Source organism: Podarcis liolepis (assembly GCF_965112155.1).
Source record: "Podarcis liolepis genome assembly, chromosome: 13".
Classification (NCBI taxonomy): domain Eukaryota; kingdom Metazoa; phylum Chordata; class Lepidosauria; order Squamata; family Lacertidae; genus Podarcis; species Podarcis liolepis.
Window position 1 is genome coordinate 50573432 of NC_139573.1, and position 26913 is coordinate 50600344.

At 46.3% G+C, this 26913-nt stretch overlaps 1 protein-coding gene across 1 annotated transcript in view; it reads left to right on the top strand.

Annotated features, from left to right (window-relative positions):
• LOC310692374 (transmembrane protease serine 11E-like) overlaps positions 1–26913 on the top strand; it is a 70150-nt gene that overhangs the window by 28257 nt on the left and 14980 nt on the right. The window contains exons 4-5 of the mRNA XM_083473270.1: positions 7823–7890; positions 19807–19967. Coding sequence (XP_083329396.1) covers positions 7823–7890; positions 19807–19967 — 229 coding nt within the window. The remainder of the gene's footprint in view (positions 1–7822; positions 7891–19806; positions 19968–26913) is intronic.

The window sequence follows — 26913 nt, forward strand, 5'->3', positions numbered from 1 at the left end:
AGATGCTACTTTTGAGAAGGAATTCAGAATGACTCATTTCCCCGTCTACGTTATTAACATTCCCCAGTTATTTGGAAGAAACATTATTACTACCGCTAATGAGGTTGTGGTGTTGTGTTTGTGAAGTTAGACTTCGTTCGGTCAGATAATGCCACACTGTACAGATACAACCTATCTATTTGGAATGGGACCCATCAGAAGCCAATTAAGTTTGTGACCTAGATGAGCACTTGGGTAACCAGCACTTAAAATCCAATTAAATTTAAATTAATAAATGAACAGCACCAATTGTACTCATGATATCAGACAGTTGTTGCATTAGATTAGGTTTTTGTAGTTCCGTATTGACTTACAATGGCCACTTCCTCATAGCTCCGGATATGGGGCTGCTGTCAATTCCCTATAAAGTTGAGGGTGGAGGAGCTTCAAGGCCAGTTTGCACAGCTGAGAAGGAGAACTCACCTCCATCTCTGGTTTTCTGCCCCAAATGCACTGTTTTAAAACTTGGTTGTTCTCTTGGCAAGAATTATTGCAGGTCATTGAGTCCCATCAGGAGCGGATGTGTGGGGAGAGAGAGAGAATGAATGAATGAATGAATGAACTAAAAAAAAGGTTGTTGGGAAGTTAACAGGTTGGTGGGAGTGTGATTCAACTCCCTATTCTTACCCCTATTGCACTTTAAACCACCACCATGGCTATATAGGAAGTCAGTAGCAGACCTGAAGCATCATGGCTGGTGGGGGAGAGGGTTTTCCTCACATTCCTAAATAGGGTTGTATTTTACTGTTGCCACACAGGAAAAAAAAATTGAGTTGCAGTAGATGGTTCCCCTGAGAAAACACTAATCACCTACTGAAAAACAAGGCACCACTTTGGGACTTTTATTTGACTAGGAAATACTTTTAATAGAACCAAAATACTTGCATTGCTGTGTAGCAAACTTAATTGACTTATACAAGAGTAACAGTAGTGGCACAAAAATCTGTGTAAGTTAATTGTATTTGCCACACCTCAAATAAAGCTGCAGTTCTTGTTGTGCTGCTTTGAAAAGGATATGTTAAGATTAGAAGAAGAACAAACAAAGGCAATTAAAATTACGAGGGCATGAAAAGTCTTCTTCATCTTGGATAGAAAGAAGAAAGACATGAAAGAGAGTGATAAAGTAATTGCGTGTGTCAGAGAATTTGAACAGGAAACTAATTTTGGAGCAGCAAGTATAAAACAACTGATTAATACTTTCCTAAAATGATCAAAAGAATGCACTCTGCAGACTTGGGGAAGTCTTGGGCAAGCAGAGGTGGTGATGGGCAACATGACTGATGATTTTTTTTAACACAACACAGAGCCTAGGAGTTGCCGATCAGAAGGTCAGCAGTTTGAATCCCTGCGATGGGGTGAGCTCCCGTTGCTTGGTCCCAGCTCCTGCCAACCTAGCAGTTCAAAAGCACGTCAAAGTGCAAGTAGATAAATAGGTACCGCTCCGGCGGGAAGGTAAACGGCGTTTCCGTGCGCTGCTCTGGTTCTCCAGAAGCAGCTTAGTCATGCTGGCCACATGCTCGGCCAATAAAGTGAGATGAGCACCGCAACCCCAGAGTCGGCCACAACTGGACCTAATGGTCAGGGGTCCCTTTACCCTTTTATACCAATACTGCAATAATGGTTTCTTTCTTCATTCACCCGGGGTATGTGCAAGGAGGAAAAGGCATGGATTACTTTGGTATTCAGGGCAGATTGAGGATTCTGCCCCCTCTCCTGCTCATCTGTCTTCCTGCTTGAACTGTCAGAGGTGGTTGTGGATTTGGTGCTGAAAACTCCCAGAATGATTGTACCGTGGGACTCTGGACATAAATCCCGAGGCTTAGGATTTCATGGCTTCCATGGGGCTGACCCAACATGTCATTAACCCAGCGCATGCAGGACAGACTCTGGATTTGGATTTCTCTTGCCATGGCCAGAAAACTTCCTGTTTAACTTTAGACCTTCCGCAGCTCTACTCCCCTGCACGGGTGGGGGAACTATTAAAATGGTCCGCCCTTGGAGCGTAATGAGTCCTCTGGTGAACTTCCTGCTGTGGTGCTCCTGTCAAATCCCTAGTTGCTCTGTGGATATGGAGATGACCCAAGTGATGGATTGCTCTGTGGATATGAAGATGACCCAAGTGATGGATATGCTGCAGTGCAATGGTTAGAAAGGAGATGAAGACTGGTGACGAGTTCAGTTAAGTGCGTTAAGAGGTGAGCTCATTATGGAGCCTACTCAATGGAAATGCTGGTATCAAAGAAGGATTTATTTTCACCATTGTGTCTTCTCATTGGCAGCTGTCCTGACAACAGTCCATGGCCTCGTGCAATTTGGCCTGGGGAGAGATGCTGTGGAATGTTTGGTAAATTTGCTCCCAATTGCCATGATCTGGACTCTCTGCAGTTTAATCAGTGGAGGTGCTCAGCTGCCTATCAGGTCCAGTTTTTATGGATATCTTAAAGGTATTCTGAGGGTGTGGACAAGATCTTTGGTTACATTCAGCCGACCATCAATATGCTTGAGCGTCCTTGTCCACTGCGGCTTATTACTCTAATAAAGAGGTGATGTCTGGCCAAGTCTAGGATCCATTTCAATATGATTTCAAGATCAGTTTTGGGCCTGACATTGCCTTGATCACTTTGTGACATTGGATCTGTCGACAGGAAGACAGAACGGGTGAACCCTTATTTATTATTTTCAACTTCTTGGAAGCTTTTGATGCCATCGGTCATAGTATCTTTCTGAAGAGGCTATCTGAGTAGTCCCCCCCCCTTGCAAAGAGTGGCTGGGGAAACCCATCCAGATGGATGGGGTATAAATAATAATAATAATAATAATAATAATAATAATAATAATAATAATAATAATAATAAATAGTTTCCAATATTCTCCCTATTGACTTCTAGAGAGATGGCCCTGCAATTGTGTCAGGGAGAATGGTGCTGAGCCCTAAAGAAAACAAATGTCACAATTATTAGGGAAATATAAAAAGGGGGGGGGGATGCAGCCCTGTCTGGAAAGCAGCGAAGTGGCTCAGTAAGAAAAAAAATTGCCTTTGCGTGAGATTATGTGACAGGACATATATATAGGTGGCATCCTGGTTCATCATGGGCTCATCCACACACAGTGCTTTCTAGGCCCAAGTCTGCACTTTCCTGGTCCGAGTCCAAGCACTTTTCCCACCTCCTTCATTTCCCCCAGGAAAATCCACTCTTTGATGCTGAATCAGAACAAACAGCAATTTGGGTTTTCTGCTGGTTGTGGAAAGCATTAAAGAATGGGGAGTGGAACTGCGGATGGGCGCGAGAAAGCTGCATCCTTGTGCGGTGTCGCCCGGCCGAGGAGAGGGGCAGAGAATTGACTCTCCTCTCCAGGCCAGGCTTGACCCAGGGGTAGAGCTGTGTGGTTCCGCCCTCTAAAAAAAGTGTCGCCCGGTGTGGTCAGCCGCCCTGCCCCCTAGCTATGCTAGTGGGGTTTTCACAGGGAAAGTGGAGGGGCAAATAAAATAAAATAAAATAGTACTCGGGTGAAGACTGGAAAAGTGCAAAGCTGTGCCTAGAAAGTCTGGAGGAAAATGAGTGTGGATGATCCCTATGTTGATAGGGATGCTGTGCAATTTGAGATGAAACCGAGATGGTGAACTGCTGTGGTATGTGATAAGAATACATTGAGAAGACACCTGGGATTAGTCACCAGCAATTTATCTCAGCATCTCAGCTACCAAGCAAGTCGTGTCTCCATCTAACATTCCAAAGCCTTGAGCCGTTGCTCAGGTGTCCATTAAACCAGTGTTTCCCAACCACTGTTCCGTGGCACACTAGTGTGCCGCGAGATGTTGCCTGGTGTGCCGCGGGAAAAAATAAAAAATTCGAAAGATTTTTTTTTTTAAAGTCAAATTTTCGATTGGGGCGCCGTCACTAGATGACCCCTGGGGTTCCCTCCCTCCCTCCCGCTCTGCGCCTCCCTCCTCCTCCTCCGGGGAGGCCCTTCCTGGCTCTCGGCCAAGGCTTGGCGGCTGCCACTCACTCGCTCGCCCACCCGTCCCTCCATCCCTGCACCCGGCCTCTCCCCCTCCGTCCCCGGCGCGGGGGCTGCCGGGATCCGTAGTCCCCTCGCCCTTGGGCTCCGCGCCCACACGGGGTGCGCGAACTACGTTTCCCAGCGTGGCCTGGCGGGCCAGGCGTTTTGTTAGAAGCGCTCTTCTCCCGGCCATGGAATGAGCGCAGCGGCGGCGGCCGGGCGGGCAGGGGCTCTTCCGCGCAGACCCCGCGCAGCCTGCCTGCGCCCCCGCAGAGATCGGGCGGCAGGATGGAGCCCAGGGATCCCCGCGGAGGCGGAGCGGCGGAGGCGGAGGCTGCCCCCCAGGTAGGGCTGCGTCGGGGTTTTTTTATTTTTGCAATGCTGCATGCGCGCCAGAGGGGACGCATCGGACCGCGGGGAGACCCCTTGGCGGACGTGCAAGGCAATGCATGCGTGCAGGCGTTGCATGGAGTGCAGTGCAATGCAATGGCAACGCGGCGCCCTGCATGCATGCATGCAACTTCCACCGGCGCTCCGGACTTGGCAGGTGAGGGGGGTCCCCAGTGGGCGGCAGAGAGAGCCGGGAGGGCGAAGGGGAACCGGGGGGGGGGGAGCAGCGCTGCTCCCCGAGCCGAGCCCGGGGGGAAACTTCGGCGTCGTTGTGCCGGGTGTTGGAAGCGGAGGCTGGCGGGGGCCCCTCACCTGCAAAACCTGGTCGCCTCTCATATATTTCGTGCATTACATTCATCGCCCGCTTTCTCCTCCAAGGAGCTCCCGGGGGCGCGCGTGGTTCTCCCCGTGTTATCCTCACAACAACAGCCCTGCGAGGTGGGTCAGGCGAGTGGCCCAAGGGAGCACCCAGGGATTGTCCTGGCCAGGTGGGGTGATTTGAACCCTGCTCTCTGCCCAGTCTTCGTCCTCATTTAGCCCCCACATGTGCATGACTGTGCATGACTGAGATTTCCCCCCCTCGTCTTGGCTATGGTGTGAGTCTGTGCTGTTAATTAATGGGGTTCTGCCTTCGGAGAAGATGAGCCAGCCCTCAAGGAGGTGATTATGTAATTTGCTAGCAATTCATGTCCCTCCCGGCATGACGCTGCGCGCTGACGTCACGGGGCTGTAATGGTGGTGTGCCTCGAGATTTTTTTCATGAAACAAGTGTGCCTTTGCCCAAAAAAGGTTGGGAAACACTGCATTAAACCATAGTAACAGCAATAACATTTCTGTACCAGAAACTGCATTGCCTCACTGTTAGGAGTCTTGCAGCACACTGTTAAGTAGGGAAGCGCTATTATCTCCTTTCTGCAGACCAGGACACCCTGGGAATTTGCAGTGGGAGGAGGAAACTGAATCTTTGTCAAAAGCAGGGGTGCAGCTGCCCCCCATCAAGTAAATCAATAAAGATAGTTAACTAACTGAGGTTCTGCACCACCACCCTCAAGATAAATCCTGGCTACGCCCATGTTCAAAAGACTTGGCAGTCATTAAAAAAAGCAGATTTAACATTAAGGTTGTACTCTCTCTAGAACATAGGTTCCACTGAACTTATGGTAGAACTTGCTTCCAAGTGAACATGCGTAGGATTGTGCTCTTAAGTCTTCCCTTGATATTAAATTTTGCTTTAACCGTCTCATGATAATTAATACACAAACTTTGTACAACAAAATGGAGTAAGCCTACATGCACACTACCTTGAACTCCTATAAAGAAGGGTAAATATAACAAGTCATTAAAAAGTAATAAAACCACGCAGGAAATATTTTTATTTTCATATGGGACGTAAGGCTACCTTTCAGTTATAAAGTGTTTGAAGAGTTTTGTAATTCAAGTCTACTAAATTTATAGATAATATGAATTGGTTGTTGTTATTTGAATTTGTTAAATCACTTTATACAGAAGTCGCAAGGCAAGTTAAAAGACCAATAAAACTGGACGTGTCTAAAATATAGGCAGGCTTCTTCTTATTTGTTGTTTCTGGTTAGAAAACAAATGGCAAGATGATATGAATGAAAATGCATTCTTAGGAAGTGGTAGAACATTTGCGAAAGACTTTTTGGACACAGATTACACAAGAAGACATTCCAGTCTAGCAAAGAGAATTTCAGTTCTGGAGAACTGGGCTCAAACGCTGTCTGAGATGGATAGCTTTGTGCAGGGGTCAGCAAACTTATTCAGTAGGGGGCCAATCCACTGTCCCTCAGACCTTGAGGGGAGCCAGACTATATTTTGAAGAAGAAGAAAAAGAACGAATTCCTATGCCCCACAAATAGATGCATTTTAAATAAAAGCACACATTCTACTCATGTAAAAACACACTGGGCCAGATTTAGGTGATTGGGCCAGATCCGGCTCCCGGGCCTTAGTTTGCCTACCCATGGCTTTGAGGCTAGTGGGTGATTTACAGAGCAATCTTAACCCTCACATTTGCTGGCTGGAAAGGGCTAGGATGGGGTGGAGATGCCTTTCTGCAGGAAGAGAAGATCTTCATGTGCCAGAGAGGCCCTTGCTACACCTGTGAAAAGTTCTATGGGCACCAATTTAGCATTAATAGTTTTTTTGTCGACAGCAACCAGTCAGCCCTGAAACGGGGCGTTCTGGGGATGGAGCAGAGACAGCGTAAAACCCCTTCATTCTTCTGTAAATCTCCAGGATCAGGCTCATCAGCTATACTCGCATCAACTACACGCCACCCAAATTGATTTTACAAAATGGAAATCGGCTTGGGGGGTGGGGTGGGGAGAGAAATAAGTTTTATTCCCCTACCTCCCAGCCGGGTCACTGTGAGGTGGCACCACTCTGGAAGCAGTGGACAATCCATGCTTTCACTCCTTTTCAACCCATCCAATTCAGGAATGCTCAGCCCAGTTGCAAGGCTACACGCTCGCAATGGGAGAAAGCTCCGTCCAATTCACGACTTCTGAGTAGGCATGCATAGGGTTGCACAGTTTCAATACTTAAATCACGTGAGAAATGTAGCCTTCCTAAAATGACTTCTTAATAGTGCTTGGGGTTCTGAGAAACAAATGAAGACAAGCAAGGCAGCTGTTTGTGACGCAAGCTCTTGCCTTGTGCTACTGCAGTGGAACAGGAGCCAGGGGCAGGTATGATTCAGCTGAACGAAAATGGTTCTTTCTGCATTAGGGAGGATCATAGCTGTCAACTGTCCCTTATTTGGTGGGAAAGTCCCTTATCCCAGCCCTGTGTCCCGCTGCTGTCCCTTATTGATGATGTCCCTTAAATTTCCCGGGTTTCAAAGGAAGCAGCTCCTCTCCCTCCCTCCCTGCCAGCCAGGGAGGAGGGAGGCTCCAACTGTGTTGCTTGGCTGCGTTGCTCACCCAATAAGGAGTCTAAGAACGACTGGGGGGTGGAGCTTGCATGCCTTGTGCCGATCAAATCGGCCGCGTTGCCTGGGGACTCGCCTTTGCTCAGCGCTTCCCAGCGGAGAGGTGACGGTGGTTTCCCTTGCTGCATCCCCTTTGCCGGGTTGCTGCACTGTGGAAACCACCGCTTGAGGCTTTGTTGGCTGGCTGCTGGCTGGGCTTTCTGCCTTTGGCTTGGAGGGGCTCAGAAGTTGAACATACCTGTGCTTGGAAAATTCCTTATTTTGGCTGCTGGTCCCTTATTTTCGAGGCTGCTGGTCCCTTATTTTCAAATCTGTAAGTTGGCAGCTATGCGGAGGATATCTCTGCAATGTGGCTCTGCAGATCTAGTATGAGCAGGTGTTCCTCGGACGACCCTAAGTTCTCTTTGCTAAAAGAACACTTTTGCTTTCTCCCAACAGATGTACGAGACATTTCACAATTCCATTTTAAGGCCTAAATATAGAGGCTCACGGCTTGTCAAAGTGAGGTATGTAAAACCACGGTCCAAAGACATGGCAAAAATCTTCCCTCCTCTGAATTGCAGGGGAATGGAGTGATCGATCCTCAGGGTCTCTTCCAACTCTACAATTCTGTGATTCTCCTGTGACTCAGCCAGCAGGTGGATTTGCCTGTGTGTGTGTGTGTGTGTGTGTGTGTGTGTGTGTGTGTAACTAACTAACTAACTAAACATTAAGAGCCAGTGTGGTGTAGTGGTTAAGAGCGGTGGACTCGTAATCTGGTGAACCGGGTTCACTTCCCTGCTCCTCCACATGCAGCTGCTGGGTGACCTTGGGCCAGTCACACTTCTCTGAAGTCTCTCAGCTCCACTCACCTCACAGAGTGTTTGTTGTGGGGGAGGAAGGGAAAGGAGAATGTTAGCCACTTTGAGACTCCTTCAGGTACTGATAAAGTGGGATATCAAATCCAAACTCTTCCTCTTCTTCTTCTAAGTTGGTTGCCTGGATTCCACCAAGCTGCTCCTGATACAGTTCTCTACACCTCTTAGCAGAATGGTACAGGTGACCACAGTATGTTGGGCCAAGGTAGCTCATCCCAGTGTCCTTTTCATCTGTATTGGCTCTCTGAATCATCTTGCCACTTGTATGAGTACAGATGTGGGGTAGAAAGGTTATAAACTGCTCGTCTGGATCCACCTTGAATGGTATCTTTCTGCATGATCCCACACCACCAGAGCCTTAGGAGGACTGCACTGTAACAATTGTCAGCTTTAGGTGTCTTTGGAAATTATTTGCCTTGGAAATGAAATGACTTAACTTGCCTTAGTGTACCAGACTGGAAAGCTTACGCTCCTTTCTGCAATAATTTGTAAAAGACCGCTTCGCAAGTCTTTGGGGGTCATCAGTAAAACAAGGCAGGATGGCTAAATCCACAAACCACATGTAATGCCGGTGAGCGCAATAACACAGAGCTTCACTGTCACACCTAGTTTGACACTGAAGCCACCTAGCAGGTTGATAACATAGGTGATATTTCATCTGGGGAATTTACCCTATGCCTCCTCCCTGTTCGGCCCATATGAACCTAATCATTGCAACCTCTCCTCTTGACATATTATTCCTGAGAGGTACCTAGTTTTTCCAGTTTGTGCTGTAACACAGATGAACATTTTTAATTTCTAAGTCTGGAGTATTTCCACATTTCCCCAAAGCTGCCAGTTGGGCAGTGGGCAGTTCTTTTGACAGTAGTTCAAAGTGTGTTCAAAAGCTTTTAGATATTTGTTCGGTGTAAACATGTCCTTGTGACCCGACAGCCTCACTCCTGTCCCTTTAAAATTTATCCCAGGGATTTGAAATGTCTTAACTTGTAATGCCAGTAAAGGTATTTGTATTGTATTGTATTGTCCTATCTGAAGGTAGCAAATACCGTATTTTTTGCACCATAACACTCACTTTTTTCCTCCTAGAAAGTAAGGGGAAATGTCTGTGTGTGTTATGGAGTGAATGCCTGCAGGTGGCGGGGGGATCTGCTGCAGTCATGAGCAGAGGATCCATGGTTCCCCTTCGTTCCCTCCTCCGTGGTTACAAAGCATGGATCTACATGGATCCTCAGGATTTTTGCATTGGGCTACTCCAAAATCACTGTCAGATCACATGTCTGTGGCCACAGCATGAACCACAAAAATCATATATCCACTATTTCATTTAGAATATTTTTTTCTTGTTTTCCTCCTCTAAAAACTACGTTCGTGTTATGGTCTGGTGCGTGTTATAGAGCGAAAAATACGGTATGTGCTACATAGACTTGGTGGCCAGGAAACTAAGACTAGCCCAATCTTCTAAGATAGGCTCTCTGTGGCAACACAGCTTTTCCTCCGTGTAATATGCAAAGCAGCCCATATTGTTTGCTGGCATATTCTTCAGGAATACAGTGGTACCTCTGGTTGTGAACGGGATCCGTTCCGGAGGCCCGTTCGCAACATGAAAAGAGCGCAACCTGAAGCGCCGTATCTGCGCAGGTGTGTGCTGTGATTTGGTGCTTGTGCGCATGCTCGGAGAGCGATTTAGCGCTTCTGTTCATGCGCGAGCGGCGAAACCCGGAAGTAACCCTTTCCGGTACTTCTGGGTCACCGCGGGACGTAACCTGAAAGAACGTAACATGAAGCAAATGTAACATGAGGTATGACTGTAGAGGATGTAGTTAAATGTGCATTGCATTCCAGATCATGAATCTGGGCACTGCATTTTAATTGGCAGCTCTTTGATTAAAATCAGTTTTATTCTCAGATGTTTATAAACTCCCGAGCTCCTTACACTGGCAGCATAATTCCCCATGACCCTCCCTGCACCCCCAATCCACTGAACATTTACCAGGAAGGCACGGCTGTGTAGCTTTCCTCGTTCCTTCTTTTCAAAGCAGCAGCCTAGCGGGCATTGGCAGAGCACTTTCCATAAGCCCTTAATAGCTATATTTGACAGGTCATTTCTGTGTCACCCGCAGGTGACACAGTCCTGGATGGAAATGCGTAGATTTCATTTGCATTAACACAGTCAGCCGTGGACATTGAGGGCTTTGACTGTGGCAGGTGAAGAAAGCAATGTCTGAACGCTCCCTCCCCATGGACTGCACAGGATCAACTTAACTCCGGTTGCCAGCTTTGAGAAGGCGAGGGTGTCTGGCTGTACTTCTTCAGCAGGCTGTGCCCCCCCCCATTTATTTGTCTTCCTGTGAGTTTATGACACTGTTCCTCAATGAGTTTTTTTTTTTAAAAAATAGGGCTTCCCTTTGAAATCAATTCCACCTTCTGTGACTCTGCAACAACGAACGTTCACCCTGTACTCAGATTGATTTGCTTGTGGGGCGTTTATAAATTTCCTGCTAATCATTCAGCACTCTCGGGTGAATTTCCCTGCTACTTCCATAACAGCCCAAAGTCTTTTTTTAAAGGATGTTTTTAAAAGGTGTCATTGCAACACCTTAGGGCGACAGAGCACTTTAATCCACTTTAATTGTACAAGCCTAGATTTACCAGCTGTTGCTCGAGTCTGCAGCGTGCAGCTATGTGAGGTCATCTGTAGACTGACAAATGAATAGTGGGGATCATTTTAGCTTTCTCTTTCACTTGATGACGGTACCATTCTAACAGCACTGGCCTTGACTTAAAGCAGGGATGGGCAATTTCTGGTTTCTACCCAATCTTTGCCTGCCGGGGGTCCAAACTGACCCATGAGGCCATTTTCCTCAAGCCACGCCCACCTGTCCATCAGGGGGACATCAGCTGATGCGCGGGAGGAAGGGTTCAGAATTGGTGGAATCTTCTTCACCTGTGCAAAGCGGTCAGCAGAACTGCACTCTTAAGCTGGAGGCTTAAAGAACAGCACAGGTCTGTTTGGAAAAAGGCATTCAAACAGCCAAGCACTACACTTTGAAGTCCCAACTGCTGGAGCGTCAAAGTGCAGCATCACTTGATGCCACCAGGACATCAAGGGATTTGATAGGTGGGTGGGCGCACCCACCTGTCAAGTTTGGCCCTCCACCTGGGGTGGGGAGATAAGGATCTGGTCCACCAGCCATAAAAGGTTGCCCACCCCTGATCTGAAGAAAAGGAAAGAATGACGAAGCACTTTCCATCGGCTAATGCTTGCAATATTTCAATATTTCTATATGGTCTGAAGCTCAACATCAAAAAAATGAAGATCTTGGCCACTGGTCCCATCACCTCCTGGCAAATAGAAGGGGAAGAAATGGAGGCAGTGAGAGATTTTACTTTCTTGGGCTCCATGATCACTGCAGATGGTGACAGCAGTCACGAAATTAAAAGACGCCTGCTTCTTGGGAGAAAAGCAGTGACAAACCTGGACAGCATCTTAAAAAGCAGAGACATCACCTTGCCGATAAAGGTCCGTATAGTTCAAGCTATGGTTTTCCCAGTAGTGATGTATGGAAGTGAGAACTGGCCCATAAAGAAGGCTGATCGCCAAAGAATTGATGCTTTTGAATTATGGTGCTGGAGGAGACTCTTGAGAGTCCCATGGATGGCAAGAAGATCAAACCTTTCCATTCTTAAGGAAATCAGCCCTGGGTGCTCACTGGAAGGACAGATCGTGAAGCTGAGGCTCCAATACTTTGGCCACCTCATGAGAAGAGAAGACTCCCTGGAAAAGACCCTGATGTTGGGAAAGATGGAGGGCACAAGAAGAAGAGGACGACAGAGGACGGGATGGTTGGATAGTGTTCTCGAAGCATGAGTCTAACTAAACTGTGGGAGGCAGTGGAAGACAGGAGTGCCTGGTGTGCTCTGGTCCATGCGGTCACGAAGAGTCGGACACGACTAAACGACTAAACAACAACAATGCTTGCAAAGTTCAGGTGAAGGAAAGGAGGGGTGGAGAGAAAGAGAAAGAGAAAGAGAAAGAGAAAGAGAAAGAGAAAGAGAAAGAGAAAGAGAAAGAGAAAGAGAAAGAGAAAGAGAAAGAGAACTTTTGAGGTTTTGCTTGCCTGCTCGCTGATCACTCCTAGTGTCCCTACATTTGCAGCCTAAAACACACACTTTGGGAAGCAAAATGTTACAACTTTTGCTTGTGCACACTGGTTCTGTCTGTTTGAAAGATCGGGAAGAAAAGGAAAAGGAGCAGTTTTACTCTAAACCTTGCTCCTTTTTGAATTTGCAAGAAATTGAATGCAATTTAGAAGGTATCTTCAAGAGGTTGTTGACCTAGTTCTTCCCAGCTGTTTGCCTAAAATCCAGCTGTTCTTCTCTCTGAGATGCAAAGGATACCTTCTTGTGGCTTGAGAGCATCAAATGTATCATTGGTGCAGATTTCTGATGGTGTGTGAGTGGTTTCTTCGCGTCATTTCATATAGCTATTATTAAGGTGAAAGAACTGCAGTTAATTTTACCCTCAGGATCACTGCTATGTGAAAGAGTTTCCCCAGGACAAAATACCCAAGCACTGCATCCTGAAATCATACTAAAAAACCAGTTCTTCAGGATGCAGAAACTCGCAGTGTTATCTTCTTGGAGGAACTTTCACAAGATCATTTTACAACATTTGTCTAGGAAGATCACTGTATGGTGACTCAACTCAATAATGGTTGGATTGGGACAGAACTAGAATTTATAAACAACACTAAACACCTGCATACAGAGTCCTTAATAACATTTAGCACAACACACCTTGTGTCCTGGTGTCATCACACTGAGTGGTTCATCAAGTCTCACAGTGACCAGTGAGATGGTTATGGCCAGTGCTTTTTCCCCCTAAAAAAAATGTTTAGGGGTACTTTAATTTTGACTCAAGAAAATCACCATTTTATAGTTCAAATAGGGAAAAATAAATACAGTCATACCTCGGGTTACAGATACTTCAGGTTGCGTTTTTTCAGGTTACGGACGCGCCAAACCCTAAAGTACCAGAATGGGTTACTTCCAGGTTTCGGTGGTCGCACATGCACAGAAGCTCTAAATCATGCTTTGTGCAGATGCAGCAATGCGGGTTGCGAATGCTGCGGGTTGTGAACGCGCCTCCCACACGGATCACATTCGCAACCCGAGCATCCACTGTACAGTAAATGGTCAAAATTACAAAGATTCACAAAATGTTTAGGGGTATGCGCCCCCCCCCCCGAAAAAAAGGACTGGTTATGGGAAACCAGAAAGCAGGGCCAGGGCTCAAAAGCGCTCTCCCTTCCTGTGGTCTCCAGAAAGTCATATTCAGGAGCATTGCTATGGAAGCAGAGCAGAGCCATTGATAGTCTTCTCCTCCGTGAGTTTGTCTAATTTTAAAGCCATCTAAGTTGGCGGCCACCACTGTCTCCCAGGGGAACAAGTTCCATAGTTTAACTATGTGGTGTGTAGCCACTGATAGCCTCCATGAATCTGTCAAATCCCTTTCTGAGATCAACACTACATCTTTGTAGCAAACGCCATCATTTATGCGCTGTGCGAAGTACTTTCTCTTGACTGAATCTTCCAACATTCAACGTCATTGCATGACTTGGGGCTCTTATTATGAGAGAGGGAGGGAAACTCCTCTCCCCACACACACAAACGCACACGCCCCCTCAAATACGAGGCATAATTTTATATACCTCTGTCTTATATACCTTACCGCTTTTCCTAAGCTAAAAAACCTCAAATGTTGCAAGCGTTCCTCCTGTATCATTTTGTCTGCCCTTTCTTGCACATTTTCCAGCTCGACGGTATCCTTTTTGAGGTGAAGCAATAAGAACTAGACATAATATTCCAAGCACGTTTGTGTCTCTTAACAGTTTAAACGTTGCATTTTCTCCCAAAGAATTCTAGGAACTGTAGTTTGGTGAAAATGCTAACAGTTCTCTTTGAGATTCTTAACCCCTCACTGGATTACCGTATTTTTCACTCTATAAGATGCACCAGACCACAAGACGCACCTAGTTTTTTGAGGAGGAAAACAAGGGAAAAAATATTCCGAATCTCAGAAGCCAGAACATCAAGAGGGATCGCTGCACAGTGAAAGCAGCAATCCCTCTTGCAGTTCTGGCTTCTGTGATAGCTGCGCAGCCTGCATTCACTCCATAAGACACACACACATTTCCCCTTACTTTTTAGGAGGGAAAATGTGAGTCTTATAGAGCAAAAAATACAGTAGTTTCTTAATGTTCCCAGGGAATGACCATTAAAACAGTTTAAGCCTGTACTGTTGGTATGCTTTTAGGCAATTTTCAGTCAACATTTCTTTAAGTGCAGTAGTACCTCAGGTTACATACGCTTCAGGTTACAGAGTCCGCTAACCCAGAAATAGTGCTTCAGGTTAAGAACTTTGCTTCAGGATGAGAACAGAAATCGTGCTCCGGCGGTGCGGCTGCAGCAGGAGGCCCCATTAGCTAAAGTGGCGCTTCAGATTAAGAACAGTTTCAGGTTAAGTACAGACCTCCGGAACGAATTAAGTACTTAACCCGAGGTACCACTGTATTTCTTTTTTAACTTATTCAATGCGGCCAACATCTTTGAGTGGATGACAGATTTGCTGAATCTTATCCCTGAGAAGGAGCTAGACTCAAAACATTACAGGGGAAAAAAATACAGCCTTCTTTCCGCACAGCTGATATTTCCTTTCCCCCTCTCTCTTGAATTGTTTTTACCCACTACAAGTCGCTTTTCTGCAGTGGTATATAGAGCAGAAATGGAATATTAGTTTGGTGATTAACTGTATCATGTGAGTAAACGGTTGGTAACATTATATTGCCAAGAAAGGGTGATTGCATCCATCTTTACGATACATTATTTCGAGTGAGTTATTAAAGGGTGAGACAGCGTATTGCAGTGTTTGAAGAGGTGTGTCTCCAGACTAATTTAATTTGTATGTTTGGTGCAGCACAGGAAGAAAGGGCGGGTTTGGGGTGAGGAGAGGGAACGTGCAGCATGATACCCATTAAACAGCCAATAAGATAATGACTCGTGTGTAGATTTAGTCATAATATTTAATATAATAGTATGATGGCCAATGGTACAGAAATCCGCCTTTGGGAGTACATATTTGGAGCCATATTTTACACTCCATAAAATCAGAACTGTGCTTTACAACGGGTTGGTTCCCATGACTTCCAGCAGAACATGTGAACTGTCTCCATGGGAATGCATTCTGCTGGTAAAAGGTAAAGGTAAAGGGACCCCTGACCTTTAGGTCCAGTCTCGGATGACTCTGGGGTTGCGGCGCTCATCTCTCTTTACTGGCCAAGGGAACTGGCATACTGCTTCCAGGTCATGTGACCAGCATGACTACGAACCAGAGCAGTGCATGGAAATGCCATTTACCTTCCCGCTGGAGTGGTACCTATTTATCTACTTGCACTTCGTGCTTTTGAACTGCTAGGTTGGCAGGTGCAGGGGCCGAGCAACGGGAGCTCACACCATCGCAGGGATTCGAACCGCCGACCTTCTGATTGGCAAGCCCTAGGCTCTGTGGTTTAACCCACAGCACCACCCGCATCCCTAAAGAGAAGAAGAGTTTGGATTTGATACCCTTCTTTATCACTACCCTAAGGAGTCTCAAGCTTAAATGCCAGCTCTTTCTGAGATGATTTTGAGAGCTTATTCACACATAGACAAGGGGCAGGTGGGGCTTGTCAACCTGGGAAGGCAGCTCATCTAGGAGAAGGAAAACTGATCGTAAACCTCTCCTGCCTTGCGGGAAAACTTCAGGAGAAGAAAAGGCTAAGGAGTAAACCCTACACACATCTTGGTCTACACACATCTCTGGTCAGACCTCACCTGGAGTACTGTGTCCAGTTCTGGGCACCACAATTCAAGAAGGACACTGACAAACTGGAACGTGTCCAGAGGAGGGCAACCAAAATGGTCAAAGGCCTGGAAACGATGCCTTATGAGGAACGGCTAAGGGAGCTGGGCATGTTTAGCCTGGAGAAGAGGAGGTTAAGGGGTGATATGATAGCCATGTTCAAATATATAAAAGGATGTCACATAGAGGAGGGAGAAAGGTTGTTTTCTGCTGCTCCAGAGAAGCGGACACGGAGCAATGGATCCAAACTACAAGAAAGAAGATTCCACCTAAACATTAGGAAGAACTTCCTGACAGTAAGAGCTGTTCGACAGTGGAATTTGCTGCCAAGGAGTGTGGTGGAGTCTCCTACTTTGGAGGTCTTTAAGCAGAGGCTTGACAACCATATGTCAGGAGTGCTCTGATGGCGCTTCCTGCTTGGCAGGGGGTTGGACTCGATGGCCCTTGTGGTCTCTTCCAACTCTATGATTCTATGATTCTATGATCTTGAGTGGAGTCCATAAGATGGTTGGGCACCCTGTATGTCTCCTTCAGGCAACTCCTGCAGCCAAGCTGGTGCCAAACATCTTGCTCTGCTTTCCTTTGGACTACACCAGAAAGGTTGTCAACTGGGCAGCCCATGACCATCATACACACTGCCCAGGCCTGTGCTCTGGGGAGGTCACTTTGGTGCTGCTAATGCCGCGGTTTGACTTCTCCCCTGGAGGCACACTCCATTGTCTCTTGAGACAGATGGATGCCAACAATTCACACATGCAATTCATTATTTGGTATCCAGCCAACGTGCGGGGAACTGTCAACAGGTCTCATGTTGATAGCTCATTTTTTATTCTAAGGATGCTAAAGCTGATTCCCGAGCACAAACTTTGCTCTCATAAGAAACATATTTATTCTATAAGGGGGGAAGCAGTGTTCATGGTTATTGATGAACGAAACTTGCCCATTCGGATTCAGAATGGAGTGGGTCTTTCTGGTCATTTTGGGGGGAGAGGTCAGGCTTTTTCTGCCACTTCTACAAAGCTCAAGAAGATTCAATCTGGGGAGCCAGACCTCTCGTCTACCGGTTATATCCTGCCTCATTTTCCTGTACAGTGGACTCTCAGGTTGTGAACGTGATCCGTACGGGAGGCACATTCGCAACCCGCAGCGTTCGCAACCTGCAGCACTGCATCTGTGCACTCGCGGGTCGCGATTTGACGCTTCTGTGCATTCACAAAGCGCGATTTGTGGTTCTGTGCATGTGTGAGCGCCAAAACCCAGAAGTAACCCGTTCTGGTACTTCCGGGTTCGGCGCGGTGCGCAAGCCGAAAACACACAACCTGAAGCATCTGTAACCCGAGGTATGACTGTACTTAAAAACTTGTGATGAGTTGTGGGAGAGTTTCTGAGCTCTGAAACATTTGCAAGCTCTCTCAACTGCTAGTTTGCCTTCTTACCCTTGATAACTTTGGAGATGTGTGGGAATGGCGAAGAAGAAAAAATTACGGGAGAAGGCCAATACTGTGCCATGACAGGCTCACCTGGAATTTGGAAGGTGGGCTGGGCTCAATTCGTAATGGCTCAATGATTTGTTTCTGAACACCCCCGTTCTGAGGTTATACTCACTCGGTGTTCTTGATGGGAAGGGTTGCCTTGGTCCAATAAAAGCTTGTTGTTTCCTGTGTGTTTTCCTCTTTCCATTTTGCTTCATTGAAAATTGCCTTGGTGAGGGTGTGTAAACAGAAGCAGTTGCTTTTCTCCTCCTCCTACCTGAATCATCCAGCGCTGGCACAAATACAGTTTGTGGTTTCACAAATTTGCATGCCGCAACCACCTTTGGGTGGGGTGAATAAGCCAAAACAGAGGAGGAGACGCAAGGAGACAGTCTTTAAGCGGAGTACTGTGCAAGCTTCATTAATTTCATTGGGGATTACTCATTGTCATCACAAGTGTATTGATACTGCCCAGCAGCAATTAGTGGGTTCAGCTATTCTTTTCTATAACATTTAACCATGATGGGCATGAACAGAAATAAAAGTCATTGAAAAGGCTGCTATACCAAATCTGATAGTGATATGCAGAGATAGCTACTCCCTCCCCTGGCAGCTTGCTGATACATATTTGAGAAAGTTCAATGCTCTAATGGTGATACATAAATGCTGCCCCAATGTGCTTATATATGGGAAGGAGAAATTGCTTGGTGGCTTAAGTGTAAGATGATCTCTCAGGGAATATAAGTCCTTCCTCTTACATTTGCTTTAGGAAATAATTTCATATGGTTTAGCTCTCCATCTGTCAAATGAATATAGCAAATAACTGTCCACTGTTTTATAGAAATTGTTGCCGTCCCCTCAGAAAGCATTCCAGTCTCAAGACTTGAAGCAAATGATTTATGGCTGGAATTTACTGTACATCAATAGGTGTATTGCCTTGTGTGCAATCCGTATGTTCTCTGAAATATGGTTACATGCTGTAGAATGCATCCAAATATACATAATTTAAGCAGTGAGCGCGCTGTGGAATTACACTGTTTTAGTCAGATATATAACCCTGTCTTAATCAGGGAAAGGGATGCGGCTGGCGCTGTGAGTTAAACCACAGAGCCTAGGGCTTGCCGATCAGAAGGTCGGCGGTTCAAATCCCCGCTCCCGTTGTTTGGTCCCTGCTCCTGCCAACCTAGCAGTTCGAAAGCACGTCAAAGTGCAAGTAGATAAATAGGTACCGCTCCGGCGGGAAGGTAAACGGTCTTTCCGTGCGCTGCTCTGGTTCGCCAGAAGCGGCTTAGTCATGCTGGCCACATGACCCAGAAGCTGTCTGCGGACAAACGCCAGCTCCCTCGGCCTATAGAGCGAGTTGAGCGCGCAACCCCAGAGTCGGTCACAACTGGACCTAATGGTCAGGGGTCCCTTTACCTTTACTAATCAGGGAAAACCCATTCCTCTTGGCCAAATGTGAAGATGCACGCAGCAATGAGTTCATGTGACAGTCATGAAGGCGCCTCACACCTCCCTTGAGCTGTTTGTTATCAGTTTAAAGGAACTTACCGGGATGTTTTAATTTAAAAACAAATGATTACTAAGGTCAACTTACAAGGTGCTTGGTGTGTGTGTGTGCATAGCAAAAAGGTGAACAGCTTGGGGAAAGGGTTAGATTGAACTAAGAGGAAATAAGCATTGGATTCAGAAGCAAGTACATCCATCCATTGGGGGAAAGGGGGACAGAGAGAAGTTTTTCTGTCTCTCCCATAATACAAGAACCAGGTGCCATCTAATGATGCTGTGTGCTCAGGACAGACAAAAGAAAGCACTTCTTCACAGAGTATATTAAACTATGGTGTTCTCTCCCACAAGATGCAGTGAGATGTCTAGGGATTGTCCATGCGCTGGTCTGAGTGGTTTTGCCTTTGCCCTGCCACTTTCTCATGGAAAGCCCACTCTTTAGTGCCAAATCAGAACAAACAGCAGTCCGTGATTGCCCTTTGTTCCGATTCAGCGCTAAAGAGTGGGTTTTTCTGGCGGGCAGTGGCAGGGCAAATGGAGGTGTGGGTGAGGCCTGAGGGGTAAATTACAGTGCCCAGACTCTTTTGAAAGAGAGAGAAATGCTTTGAATGTGCTTTAGAGGTGTAGTGTGGACACAGCCCATAAACCAATCAGTTAGTTTTTGTGTGTGCTTTGTTTCTCTTTCAGCCCAGACACAGGTGGAGTGATTGCACAAGTTGTGCTGATGTTTCTCTTCTCTTCTACTGATAAAACGGCACTACGGATGGCAGTCGACAAGATTTTGCAAGAGAGGTTGAAGCTGTATCCTGGGTCTGCTCGCATCAACCTCCCCTCTTCCACCCTCACAGGCAAGTACCTTGAGTTTTTCTACCATTGATAGGGCTTTCTCTCCCAGGGCTTGTTATATTTATCATGTTGTGTTCCTACTCAACCTTGCCAACTTTGTTTTTGTTTTTAAGAGCAAGTTTTGTGAGCTAAATGTACTGGGAACTGTAGGTCTTAATTTCAACCAAGCAACATATTTTCTATTTTAGGCATACCATATAGTGAATCATAGTTCTGATTGATTTTTAAATAAGTAATGCTACAGTGCTGATATATCTGATGGTAGATTGTCACTTAAAATACCTGTTTTCTCTCACTCACTTTCGATATTTTGGTTGGTCCTAATAGATTCTGGAGGGACGTGGGTGGCACTGGGGGGTTAAACCACAGAGCCTAGGGCTTGCCAATCAGAAGGTTGGCGGTTTGAATCCCCGTGACAGGGTGAGCTCCCATTGTCCAGTCCCTGCTCCTGCCAACCTAGCAGTTCGAAAGCACGAAGTGCAAGTAGATAAATAGGTACCGCTCCAGCGGGAAGGTAAACGGCATTTCCGTGTGCTGCTCTGGTTCGCCAGAAGTGGCTTAGTCATGCTGGCCACATGACCCAGAAGCTGTACACCGGCTCCCTCGGCCAATAAAGTGAGATGAGCACTGCAACCCCAGAGTTGCCCTCGACTGGACCTAACAGTCAGGGGTCCCTTTACCTTTACCTAATAGATTCTGGATTTTTTGTCAAACTTTGTGAAAGTGAGTTTACATAGTTAAGAACATACCCCTAATGTTCTACTTAGGCCTTCCCCAGGATCTGATTCTTCGCCCCTTAAGCTGATGGGTCACTCTCTGGAATCAGACGCCTCTTGTGGTTCTGACTCAATGGTCTGCAACCCACTGAGACCCTCCCCTTGGTCTTCCAGTGCTAACTCTCTGAGCTCCTCCCACTCTCCCCCCAGATCTAACCACCCCCTTCATGACACCTCCATGGGGCTCATGAGAGTTCTAGTGCATAGTTCACCGAGGGCACCTGCTGAACCTTGCTATTGCCCCATAAATTTTAAAAATAAATTATATTTCTTATATTTTTCCTCCATCATGGAACCCAAGACAGGGTACATATGGTTCCCATCCCTATAGGAATGGAGTGAGCAGCTAATTTCAGCCTGCTTCAGTCTCCCTGGTGCCCAGTCATAGGTCTGATCTGCCCTATGTTTTTGCATATATATATGCATGAAAAATCCATAGTTAAATTGTATGCACTTTTACATAAAATACACATTTTTAAAAAATATAAAATATGCACTTCTTAGTGTTTTCCATGTGTTCATCCGGGGAATACCTGTTTTGTACACATATTTTATGTAAAAAACATATGCATGTGTGCATGTTTTCTGCATGAAATCTGTGCTGCAATATTCAGAGAAGTATCTGATCCCATCCGGAGCACCTTGGGATCCACAGGAGCATCAAATCCAGCTTCCAAGGAATGCATCGCCCCCTGCTGCCTCCTTGGCAGCTGCCCCCTTGCTGCCTCTACAGCAGCCTCTTGGCAAATAGGTCGTCTCCCCCCATCCCTAGGGAGGAAGTGGCAGGGGCTGCCCTTTGGGGTCTCATGTAACAGTAAATGCAATATGTGATTTAATGTGGAACTATTACAGTGGTGCCCTGCAAGACGAATGCCTCGCAAGACGGAAAACCCGCTAGACGAAAGGGTTTTCCGTTTTTGAGCTGCTTCGCAAGACAAATTTCCCTATGGGCTTGCTTCGCAAGACGAAAATGTCTTGCCAGTGTTCCGATTTCCCCCCGCTTTCCCCTCCTTTTTCTAAGCCGCTAATAGCCTTTTAGCCGCTAAGCCGCTAAGCCTTTAATAGCCGCTAATCCGCTAATAGCGCTAATCCGCTAAGCCGCTAATAGGGTTGCTTCGCAAGACGAAAAAGAGACTTGCGGAACGGATTATTTTCGTCTTGCGAGGCACCACTGTAAATGTATAAATAGTTGCTGCAGGCCCTCCTGCACATATTATTATTTTTTAAAAAAAAAAAACCCACACCATGGTGGGCTGCAAGGGGGAGACTCATCGCCCCCCCCCCCCAGTATTTTTTGCAATGGGAGCAAATGGTGCTAATAGGAATTTTCCTCTCAATGTACATAGCAGTGACGGGTGATTTTTGTCAGGATTCCAGCAGCAGGGGATGGTTTAAAGCAGGGGTTGGCAACCTAAGGCCCATGGGCCACGAGTGGCCCACAGGGGTCATTTAACCGGCCCACGAGCCACCCACGAAACGAGCCGCCCATTTGGCGAGTCCCCACGCACTGCGCTAAACCAGCACAGTGCGGGGACTTGCTTTCACAGTGCCGGAAATCACACCTACTCAGACGCCAGAAATCGCAGGCGCGGGATCCGGCCCATGGAGGGATCTCCAATGGCGTGAACTGGCCCAGGCAAGGTAAACCTTGCTGACCCCTGGTTTAAAGTCTCCCTTCCTGTTTGCCACATTCCAGGTCTTGCTCTTGTTCTGGGATACCTTATGCCATTTAGTTGCACTAAAATCCCATGCACATTAAATAGGGCCAGCTCACCCATGGGACAAGGTGAGGCAACCACCTCAGGTGGCAATATCCATAGGGGCAGCAGATCCGGGTGTCGATTTTTCTCCCCCCCCCCTCGTTTCTGCTGTAGAGCTTCGCTCACCCCTTCTCCCCTGGCGGGGAGGGAAGCACCATTTTGTGGTTCGCCTCTGGTGCCAAAATGTCTCGGGCCGGCCCTGACTTAAATGCATTAAAGCATTTCACATCAGCCTACTTTGATGCTAACCAATAATGGACTTAATTGCTCTAAGCACTTAATAAACAAGCAACGAAGGATGGTCTTAAGTCTTTGTGTTTACTTTCTAAATGGGTGAAAGAAGCTGAAGTTAAGCATGGCCAGTGCTGGCGTTTTCCAAAGCTGGATACGGTGGTACCTCGGGTTACATACGCTTCAGGTTACATACGCTTCAGGTTACAGACTCCACTAACCCAGAAATAGTACCGCGGGTTAAGAACTTTGCTTCAGGAGGAGAACAGAAATCGTGCTCCAGTGGTGCGGCAGCAGCAGGAGGCCCCATTAGCTAAAGTGGTTCTTCAGGTTAAGAACAGTTTCAGGTTAAGAACGGTCCTCCAGAACGAATTAAGTATGTAACCAGAGGTACCACTGTACTTGCTAAGGCCAGGTGATCTGTAAAGGATCCTCTCGGCCAAGATCTCCACCATTTCACGTAACATAAAACCAAGGGGAAGGTGGGGCCTGAATCATGTCGCTTGTCTATCCCATAGCTGTCAACTTTCAGATTTGAAAATAAGGGATCAGCTGCCTCGAAAATAAGGGATCAGCAGCCTCACCTGTCCCAGGGACAGTCTACGGGATATCTAACAATCTGGGATAGCAGCAGGAAGCAGCGGGAAACAGCGCTTGATAAGGGAATTTCCCACAAAAAAGGGAAGGTTGACAGCTATGGTCTATCCATTGACTCTTCCTGCTAGCCCTCTTCACAAATTCTGAAGCTACTGCCAACGATACATAGTGCATTAACAAAACGCTCTTCCAGGCAAAGCATAAATCAACAAAACTGAATCAAGAAATAAGTTCCTTCTTTGATGAAAGCTATGGAATAATATTTCGAACGAATGCACATGTTCAGAAATGTGGCATACACTCCAAATTAATCAGAATGAGATTGGGCTGCTGTAGCCTTCCTGTCTGACAGTGTTTCGGAACATCCTGTCTCTTCTCTGCTGCCTTTATCTTCTTCCCAGTAGACTAGCTGTAAATTGGTTTTGGGGTTTAGTGATAGTTTCAGTGCCTTGTAGAGCTGTCTTTTCTCACAATGAAGGAAGAGAAAATAAAACAAGCTCTACAGCCTTGTAGAGCTGTCTTTTCTCACAATGAAGGAAGAGAGAATAGTTTGAAATATTGCTGGCTTTTTTAAAAAAGAAGAAGAAAAGAAACAAAAACTCTTAAATAACAAACAAGGGAAAGAGCTTCTCTTTATAAGATCCTACTTGGGTGCCATGCTGATCGCTATCTGACCTGAATTGCTACCAACTGTGTCATCGCATTTTTCTCTCAAGGCATGTGCTTGTTATCTCACACATCTCTGCTGGCACAGAAGTGGGAGCAACCTGGAGGGGGATAGTGAAATTCGCATTGGAATGCGGACAACCAGTCTCCTACCTCTTATGACTACTGCTTTGCCAGCCACAGTGGAAGCTGTTAATCTGGGATTGCTGGTGTGCACCGATCCCATGGCATTCCACAGCTGATGAAGGTTGGGGAACTCAGGAGACAGGATGGCTAGCAAGGCCCTTAGACTGCTGTTGTGCAAACATGGCACCACTGTGAAGGTGGAGCGTGAGTGATATTAATCCATAGCTCTGAATGATACCAACTTCCTCTGTTAGGGCTTATCCTCACTTACCTTTAGACCTGCTCTTTCCAGGCACAGGTCTATGCTTCAAAGCTGCATGTCCGAACGCCCTTTCCTTTGCTCTGGAGCCTTCACCATGAAAACCCGCTCTTTTAGCTGAATCATAAAGGCAAAGGGTAAAGGGACCCCTGACCATTAGGTCCAGTCGCGAACGACTCTGGGGTTGCGGCGCTCATCTCGCTTTATTGGCCGAGGGAGCTGGCGTACAGCTTCCGGGTCATGTGGCCAGCATGACTAAGCTGCTTCTGGCGAACCAGAGCAGCACGGAACAGATCCTGTTCGTAACCAGGTGTACCACTGTATAGTGCTCAGAATTCTGTGGTGAGAAAAATGTGTTTTGAATGAACTTTAAAGGTATAGTGTGTATGGAGCCTTTCCCATACCTAGTTACTGAGAAATGTGCCTGTTTGTAGCAGCAACAATATAAGGTGTGATTCAGCCCAGCCAAAAGTTAAGCTCTTTTTAAGCCTGAAATATCCCAGGCAGAGATAAACACATGCCTTTATCTCCTATTGGAATCAATAACACTTTAAAGTGCAGGGTTATAGCCAACTAAGGGCTTATCCACACTTAGATTTTGGCCTGCCCTTTCCAGGCACAGGTGCTTTAAAGTTTATCGTGTCTGAGCAATCTTTCTTTTGCCCTGCAGCTCTCCTCATGAAAACCTGCTCTTTAAAGCTGTCGTGCAACAAACAGCAGTTCAGGTTTTCCACTGATGGTCGCTAGCTCCAATTCAGTGCTGAAGGGAGCGTTTTCGCAGGGAAAGCTCTGGCTCACAAATGAGTGCTTGGGCACAGAGCTTTAAAGTGCAGACCATCCCTGGAAAATGAGGAGGAAGTGTGGGTAAGCCCTAAATTCCCCTGAGTAGACGCACCGAAATCAGTGGGGCCTAGGTTGATGAGTTTAAGGAAATCAGCCCTGAGTGCTCACTGGAAGGACAGATCCTGAAGCTGAGGCTCCAATACTTTGGCCACTTCATTAGAAGAGAAGACTCCCTGGAAAAGACCCTGATGTTGGGAAAGATGGAGGGCACAAGGAGAAGGGGACGACAGAGGACGAGATGGCTGGACAGTGTTCTCAAAGCTACCAGCATGAGTTTGACCAAACTGTGGGAGGCAGTGGAAGACAGGAGTGCCTGGCGTGCTCTGGTCCAGAGGGTCACGAAGAGTCGGACATGACGAAACGACTAAACAACAACAGGTTGATGAGGCCCACTTTCTTAAATGGGTCTACTATGAGTAGGACTAATATTGGCTACAACCCTTATTCTGTGAACTGCCCTGAGATCTTATGGTGAACGGCAGTCTATAAATCTAATAAATAAATAATAAAATGAATGAATAAACAAGCCCACAATCTCTGTCTTAGAACTGAGTCTACAAACTGACTTTATGACTACAACATCTAGGCTGTTTTTTTCTGGAATTATCTTACCACCTCCTGCTTTGTGTAACATCTTTCCTGGTAAAGACTTCTGGAGAACTCAAATGCTGGTCACATTATTGTGACATTTTGGTCAATCCTAGGGAATGTATTACCCAGTTGCAAACTCTGGATTCCGCCTCCTTATGAACCAACATGGCTACCTTTGCTTTTTAAGTGATTTAAAATTATTTTAACTTTGGCAGAAGTATTAAACGTTTTAATATTCCAAGTAAATGACAGGTTTTCATAGCACCACAGGTTTTGTCAGGAGTTGTTTTGGTCTTGCCAAAGATGTGGACACGTGAGGGTTAATCTGTGTCCCAAGGGTGTGCTATTGAGGAAATTGTCGTAGTGTGGGTGATTGTGTAGTTTTTCCTTTCTTTTTCCTAAGCATTTCTGTTGTTTGCAATTATCACTACACATTATGTGGGTGAAAAGTCTGTTATGACTCCAGCATTCCCCAACCAGACACATCACCCATATAATGGGTGGTGATAATTTCTAGACATAAGTTAGAGTGTGTCTACACTGGTCGTGGTTGTTGTTTTTTAAAGTGAGTATGTTCCAGAGACTAAACTTACTAGCTCAAACTGTATGAGCATGAGATTCTGGTTAGAACTTCATGACCAGCTGCTTCATCTGGATAAGTTAGCATTTTGTTAAGAAATAAAATATGGAATTCCTTGCCTTGCCTGGACAGTCGTTGCAAGGAACATTGTTCTATTCAAATTTGTACCTAATGCATCAATTCCCCAAGTAAAGGTGGCTATTGCTTCTCCTGCTGCATGCACTTTCAAGCAACAACTTGGTGGCCACACCCATAAATGAAGTGCTTATGTATGTATGAATGCATGTATTCCTAGAAGCAAATTTACTTGCCATTTGTGTCATGAGCCTCTTTATTCCTCTGTTGATCTGCGGAACAAGTACTACCATAGTCTTAGATTATCTATCAGGGACCAGCAGAATCTCTGTGTAAAACTGGGCTGTGATCCAAAATTGGGGGCTTATCCACTTACCTGTGCTTTCCATGTATGGTCCGTGTCCACGCACCCATTTTTTCACCCCCAAGCTTTCCCTGCGAAAA